This window comes from Hordeum vulgare, chromosome 6H (genome assembly GCF_904849725.1).
Source record: "Hordeum vulgare subsp. vulgare chromosome 6H, MorexV3_pseudomolecules_assembly, whole genome shotgun sequence".
Lineage (NCBI taxonomy): Eukaryota > Viridiplantae > Streptophyta > Magnoliopsida > Poales > Poaceae > Hordeum > Hordeum vulgare.
Window position 1 is genome coordinate 42129226 of NC_058523.1, and position 7984 is coordinate 42137209.

Here is a 7984-nt window from a genome sequence, read left to right on the forward strand (position 1 = left end):
CACTGCATGCCGAAAAAGGCGGTTGGACGCCGCAATCAATCGCGTCGGTTTGAATTGGACGAGCTCGACCTCACCATGCCCTCCCATGACCTCAGCCTAGCCGCGGAATCCTTCCAGCATGGCAGGCAAAGGGGCACAGCTCGGCTGACGCGGCTGGCAATAAAGCAAGTCGCTGACGATGGGGCATGGCTGGTGAGGCTGGTTGCGGTCGATGTGGTGATGGGGCGTGACCGACGGGCAACGGGGCGCGTTCAACGGGGTTGGACGCGGCCGGCGTGGCCAACACGGTCGATTGGAGGAAGGGACAGCGGCTACCGGACCGGAGAAAGGAGCTCTTTACCGTAGTTTTGCTGTTTCTTTTACAGTTTTTGTTCTCGAACATAGATAAAATAAATCTTTAAAATGTTTTTCTTTTTTACACGTATCTTAATTTTATAGTTTAATTTTTTTACAGTGTCCGTTAGAGATGCTCTAACAGCTCGTGGCAACAATATTCACTCTCGGAAGATTTTTGCACGGGCACGAAAGAGAGATGCATACAGTGCGCCATGCGCAAAGAATAAATAATACTTCATCCGTACTACTCTACTCGTATACATATACTGTACATATTATAAATGCATGACGGGCCGTTTGCAGGGAGTGCCAATCAACCAGTGCATGAACAGAGAGTTGTGATCCATCCATCAATCCATGGAGTTGGAGCCGTCGTCGGCGCAAGACCTGGGCACGCTCTTCCGGCGTCTCCTGCAGCTGATGGCCGCACGGTCCGGCGACCACGAGAAGCTATTGGGCGAGCTAGAGGACGCGGCGGCGGCGGAGGCGATGGCTGGATGGCCTCGCGATGTCGTCATCGACATGGCCGCCGCGAGCGAGGGGGACACCGATCTCCATCGGACGGCCGCGAGCGGGGACGGCGACCGCTACCTCGAGTGCGCGAGGGTGGCCTACGACAAGGACAAGAGCCGGTTGACGGCGCGCAACTGGGACGGCGATACGCCGCTGCACTGCGCCGCCAGGGCCGGGAACCCCAACATGGTCAGACGCCTCATCGAGCTCGCCGGAGAGGACGATGGTGGAGGCGGCGAGAGGGCCAAGGCCATGGTGGGGATTAGGAACCGGCGGGGGGAGACGGCGCTGCACGAGGCCATCCGCTCCGGCGACAAGGACATGGTCCGAGATTTAATGGCGGTGGATAATCAACTTGCTCGCGTGGATGCACACGATGGTACCTCGCCTCTCTTCCTTGCCGTCTCACTGAGCCATGACCGTCTTGCCCGTTCGCTCTACCAAGAGTACGACAAGTTGTCGTCTTACTCTGGCCCCGAGGGCCAAAATGTCTTGCATGCTGCTGCTCTCCACGGCTATCGACACAGCAAAGGTATGTACGTACCTACTACAACTAGCTACCCGAAATTGCTTTTGGCTCCCGAGCTCCATGCAGGCTTTAAATTCAAACTTCAAATTTCATGAAAATTCGTATTTTAATATTTCAATTTTTTTGAAAAAAAATACATAGATAGATGAAGGTATAATACACAAGTGTGTAAATTTTTAGGAAATTTTTTTTTTGAAATGAGGGCTGTGTAAAAAAAAATCTGTAACTTTTTAACGCATGTTACTATTCATCATTTCCGACTATGAATTTGTCTTTTTTGTACAGGTTGCGTTTTAAAGTATTTCGATCTAAATTTTACACACGCATGGATCACATCCTTGTTTAGTTGTATATTTTGTGTCATATTTTTTGGAACTACATTTTTTTGAATTTTGATATTTTCAAAATTTTTGGTCTCCATGGAGGCCGAGCTCCAAAACGCCATTCTCAACTAACTACAATCTATCTATCTATTCTACACTACTAGTACATACTAAAAGTTTACTAAAGTTGAGACATTTTGTGATGGAGGGAGTAGTGTGTGTGTATATATATATACTAAAATCACAATACAACGGAGGGGCTATGTACTAAAATCACATTACGAAGAAAGAAAAAATGCCATCACATTAGTCCATAGCATTTGATTTTTTTAAAATAGTTAGATTTAACATTAGCAGCTACGATTGTTGATTGTAATTTTTTGTTGGTGACTTACCAAGCTGGCCGCTTCCAGGATTGGTTAGTCGTTTTTTATGTACACATATTTGTTACTTTACTGCGGTCTGTATTTGTTACAATCGTCCATCAGTTGGTAGTCTTTTTATATAATTTTTTTGATTTATTATTCTAATACATACTTAGCAAAAATATTTCGGTTAGTTGGTTGGTACACCTTACCTATCACTTGTCCTGAAAAAAGAATATTCTACGTTAAAAAGGAAAAAAATGATATTTATCACATGTGTGGCACAGTGAACATCCGATCACACGACTTGTCCAATCATACCCAGGAGCCAGCCCACACGATCCTGTGTGGACCAACATAAAAAATGTCCACACGTTCGGGCGCAGCTACGACGGCTCGCACATCAAACCAACAACAACCACTCACCCTTACGCCGTGAGCACAAACTTTAGTTGCATGTGTAATTAACTATAGTTGTCATGTCTAACTAAATATAGTTGTCATGTGTAATTAACTTTAGTTGCATGTGTGATTAGATATAATTTCCATGTATCATTAAATATAGTTACCATGTGAAACTAATTTGAGTTGCCACACACGTGATCAAACCATAGTTGTCATGTATGATCAATCATAGTTGTCTTATGTAATTAACTAGTTGCCACATATACATAATTATAGTTGCCATATGTCACCATGCAAGCGTCGTGTGGACGAAAAACAGTTTCACCCACACATTCGGGAGAGCGTCGTGTGTCCATTCCGGTGAGGAGCGCCCACACGTGTGGGACTAAATGATAACACCCGCACGACGTTGGGTGTTTACGTGGCTCTCGATCCAGATGACAACTTTTGCAATATTCATGCAAAATGAATCAAACGACATCGAGTGCATTTGGGTCATGTTGATTAGTGCCACACGTGTGAGTATTATCATTTAGAAAGAAAAATAAATAACTAATTAGTTATTAGAGTTCTAGCCTAAAACGGAAGAGGCTTTTCCCTTACAAAAACATACGTACATACAAACTATCTATTGTTATATAACCTTGACTATATAAATAAATTTTAGGATTATTTTTAAAACAAATACATTATTATGAAAAGAAATAATAAATTTCATGGCCCACAATTAATATAAATAGCTTAACAAATGATCGTGTCTTAAGCATAATATTAATACTCTAAAAGTGCACAAAGAATTAACCTAAAACATATATATATTCTAAAAAACTCTTATTCATGATTTTTATCAAGTAGAAACATCATTTTTACACAATATTTTCTACTCCATTATCGATCTAAAATACAATTATTTGTAATCTTACACATAAAAGAATAAGAGTAAAATACACCGAAGATCCTTTTTGTTTGAGGGGATAAACCGAAGGTCCTAAAAGTATTTCAAGTGTGTCAAGTAGGTCCTAAAAGATTGAAATTGTTCATCATGGGTCTTATATGTGTATTTTACCCGTGACTTTTAGAACCTACTTGACACACTTGGAATACTTTTAGGACCTGCAGTGAACGATTTACACACATTTAGAACCCGCGATGAACGGTTTCAAATTTTTAGAACCTACTTGACACACTTGGAATATTTTTAGGACCTCAAGTGTATTTTACTTAAAGAACAACGGACAGCACCAGTTGCGACCCAAAATTTTAATAAGCACATCGATGTAATGTATTCAAGTAATAAAAAAATAAGTGGGAAAATAGAAAAATATGCTAGAAATCCCCACAAAAAAAGCAAAACAGCTAGCCATCGATCTGGTGAACTTTGTCTTTATTAGTGGTTCACAACCGTCAGGTCTTGGTAATCATACCCACTAAATTTAGATAATCATATGTAAATAACTTACACGGATGTTAGATATTTATATTTGTACGTAACCAACTCATAAATGGTAGGGTCAGTGTTGATTTCAGAATCAAAGACTTTACGGTGTGTTGGTAGTTTTTCTAATAAAAGATTGATACAGTTTATATATTCAAGCAAGGGTTATGCGAGGTCGGAAATAAACTAAAACGGATTACTCCTTATTGGCATGCAAAATTTGCCAAAGGGACGTGGAGTTGTAGTTCCATGCATGCTAAGAGCATACATCGAGTGATCTAGCGGGCGCACACGGTGCTAACTTGATTGGGTGTCATTGCAGCTCGATGCTTACAAAATCAACAATTCTTTAACATCATTTATTATAAACAAAACAATATCACTATTTTATGCAAAATAAAAGCCAAAGTACATGTTTGCATAGCTCCAATGTTAAAATCCCTTACATTATGCAATGACGCGGGTAAATGGAAGTAGAATGTCTAAACGAGGTAAAAATAAATACTCCCTCTGTATAAAAGATAAGATTGTTTAGATAACTACTTTAATGACCTAAGCGATCTTACATTTGTTTACAGAGGGAGTATTAAAATTTTGGACGAAGTAAAGATGTTGCCCTCGTATTTGCGAGGGACGTTGTGCTAGTTTAAAAGAAAATTGTTGAAAAGTAATACACATGGCTTCACATTCAAAAGAGGTTTCCTATGTTATGCTTTCTATGGCATATTATTTATATTTCACTTGTTAAATGTGTGGTCAATGTTAGGATAATATCTGAGGGCACTTCTAAACCGTTCTCAATGTAGTATTTGGAAGGAAGGCATATATTAACTACTACATCCATTCCAAATCATAAGATGCTTTATTTTCTAAATCAGATGTGTATTGACGCATTTTAGTGTACTTGTTCACTCATTTCCAGTCAGTATATTGTCCATATTAATATATACGAGAGGTCTTATAATTCAAAATGAAGATTATATAAATAACACATCCCTACCATAATATAGAGTGTTTTAGTATATCTTCCATTAGTTTAAAATTTCTAGTTGTTAGGTATCCGAATTCCAAACATAAAAGAGAACAAAGACTTTTGTGATTAATTAATGAGGCATATGTATACATGATAAATTTATAAAATACTATTATTGTGAAAATATTAATCTCTCTCGTGCTTTTATCTTTAAGTACGCGACTTCAATATTTAATTTGAAAGTTGAGTCCTAAACATAGAATCTACATTTTAATTTATTTTGAAATTGGACTTTATTAAATTCAAGAACCTATCACGAAAACGCTCCACAATTTATCAAACCAGATATGGTATAGGACTTACCATTTTTTATCACATTGGATGAGCCATAGGAATATTCCACAAGATATCTCAGTGCAAATTTACATGAAAATGTGTGCTGGTGCCCCTTATTTTCAGATCATTGTTTATATATACGTAAAACTAAATAACGAGATCCTCAGTTATTTTTGTTCCTTTTCTATAAATGTATCTTACATTTTTTTTATCTTACATTTAATTAAGAGTGTACCAAAGACGATTAAAAAGATAATAATGGAAGAAGTTTAGGTGGTGCAGATGGGATCCATGTATATGCAGATATGTATGCACGAAAAAGATCCCTAAGTAAATAGAAAGAATATATTTCTAGAATTTTATTTGCTAGAGAAATTTGTTTGTTGTAAGAACTTCTCATGGACAGTATAACATTGTTTGATAGAACACTGGAATAGGCTATTCTACGCGCATTTACAATTAGCTAATGTTTTCTTAGATATGTTGATCTATCCCAATTGTACAGTGCACTTGAGTCGAATAATAAAAATCAAGACACATTTATAAATTTCCTACAAAAAATGTAAATGAGATTACGATTTCTATTCTTTTTTTTTACATGGGTTGAAAAAGAAAAAAATGATAATTTTCTATTAGTAAAATCTTTACTTCCACATTGATTTTATTTCTAGCTTCATCTATTTTGTCTGAACAATAAATATGTATAACAAAAACAACGCAATACTGCAGGGATGACAAAACAACTACTTATGTGGAACAATAATCTTGCCAGACAAGCGGATGACAATGGAAGTATACCGTTGCACTTTGCTGCATCAGCAGAAGATCCTTCACTGGAGTTATTTCTGTTTCTTTATGCTGAACGGAACTTCGAATTATACCTCTTGACCTTGTCCCTCTCCATTTCCCCAAAGGAATGGGTATATGGGTTCTATAAGTGGAGGGAGCATCCAACCTTTCTACTGTTGAAAGCTAATGAACAATCGGCATTTCAGCCGGACAGGAATGGGTTGTATCCGGCACATGTGGCTGCCTCCGCAGGAAGCTTGGTGCCAATCATCGTCTTACTCTGCCATTCTCCTGGTTGCGCCGGTCTGCGTGATGCTCAGGGCAGGACCTTCCTTCATGTTGCCGTGGAGAAGAAGATGCTTAACATTGTGTGGTTTGTGGCCAGCAGGTCAGAGTATAAGGCCATCATTAACATACAAGACTATGACGGGAACACCGCCTTGCACCTAGCTGTCCTTGGAGGGAACTGGGACATCTTCAAAAGTCTCATCAATAACAAGCACGTCCGCTTAAATTTGACAAACAAGGATGGTGCAACTCCCATGGATGTTGCGCTTAGCAAAGTTCCTCCTAGTGGATTATATTTTGGACTGGTAGGTACTTTCAATAACCTGCTCTTTACTGTGCCCCCCTAGCTAGCCCTGTATCTTCCTCCTAGATATATGAAAGAATTCATCGCGTGACTTTCTTTTTTGTTCTTGAATGCAGCATGCACGACGTCGAATCCTAGTGACTCTAACACTGACAAATGCAAAAATGAGCTACCGCCGGCGCGATTGCTTCGTGGACCAACATGTTCCCAAACTAAATGAGGAAGAAGAATCTGCGAAAATAACGTCCTTCGCACAGATTGTTGGAGTTGGCTCCGTTCTGGTGGCAACTGCAACCTTCGCTGCGGCTTTCACCATGCCCGGCGGCGCCAACAATAGTGAGAATACCCTACCGAATGGCATCGGCGGCACGCCTTCGCTCGCCGGGTTGTACGCCTTTGACGGCTTCATCATCTCCAACACCCTCGCCTTCATCTGCTCTACCCTGGCCACCTTCAGCCTCGTCTACACCGGGGTGGCAACGGTGGACATAGAGAAGCGGGTCAAGCTAGTGGCCTTCTCCCTGGCGCTGCTCATCAGCGCAGCTAGAAGCTTCTGCGCCGCCTTCGCGTTCGCCATATATGTTGTGCTCCCAGCCAAGGTGGCTTATGGGACTGCCATAGCAGTATGCGTGATGACGACGCTCTCATTGATGGACGCGGTTTGGTTCATCTATGCCATCGTGACTGATACAACGGTTCTTCTGAACAGGGAAGACTGGGGGTCAATGTCCAAGCGGGTGATGAAACTAGGGACTAGAATCCTAGTCAACGCTGGGTACGTGTTCTGGCCCTACCTCGTCATCTTCGGTCTGTTGGGCATCAAAACCATCACTGGCCATGAACGCATTTTTCCACCTGCACCAGCCCCACTCTCCCACAGACAACTCTAAGGGCCTGCATGTCTCCTTCGTAAGCATCTATTTAATTTGTTCAATTATCGGAAGTATGCCCTAGAGACAAGCATGTGATGATATATCTCCTTATGTATTCATGGATTACTGTATTGTCTTTAAACATCATCACTGATATGTACCAATAAATACATGATTTGTTTGTGAGATTATATATATCGTAAGATGATTTCTGTAATGGTCCCTAGTTAATAACGGAGTCAACTACACCCGTGATACTAGAACTTGGCGTGAACGATCACTTTGATGCTAGAATTTGCGGCATGCATAGAACTGATGTAAAAACTCGGCTCGGACATGCAAATACAATGAGAACCGTGTTTGGATATGAAAGCGGCACTGACAAGACTCACCTGTGTGGCACATGTCCTGCTGTCGGTGACGAGAAGGCAGGGAGGAGGGCGTGTTATTAGTTTTTTTTTGTTTGCAAAAACACCCCGGAATTTTTTATTTCTTATACAAAATCTACTGCTCACA

General features: G+C 40.5%; 1 protein-coding gene across 1 annotated transcript; it reads left to right on the top strand.

Moving 5' to 3' along the window:
* The first annotated feature begins 668 nt into the window (after window positions 1-668).
* LOC123403981 (protein ACCELERATED CELL DEATH 6-like) lies at window positions 669-7661 on the top strand. The gene is made up of 3 exons (XM_045097883.1): window positions 669-1381; window positions 5945-6597; window positions 6713-7661. The coding sequence occupies exons 1-3, from the start codon at window positions 694-696 to the stop codon at window positions 7484-7486; spliced, it is 2115 nt and encodes a 704-aa protein (XP_044953818.1). The 5' UTR covers window positions 669-693; the 3' UTR covers window positions 7487-7661.
* Window positions 7662-7984: the final 323 nt, after the last annotated feature.

Bases quoted from the DNA above. Each gene is read 5' to 3' on its own strand.
- LOC123403981 (XM_045097883.1), top strand. From the start codon at position 694: ATGGAGTTGGAGCCGTCGTCGGCGCAAGACCTGGGCACGCTCTTCCGG. The intron at 1,382-5,944 runs GTATGTACGTAC...GCAATACTGCAG, and splicing joins CGGCTATCGACACAGCAAAG to GGATGACAAAACAACTACTT. The intron at 6,598-6,712 runs GTAGGTACTTTC...TCTTGAATGCAG, and splicing joins GTGGATTATATTTTGGACTG to CATGCACGACGTCGAATCCT.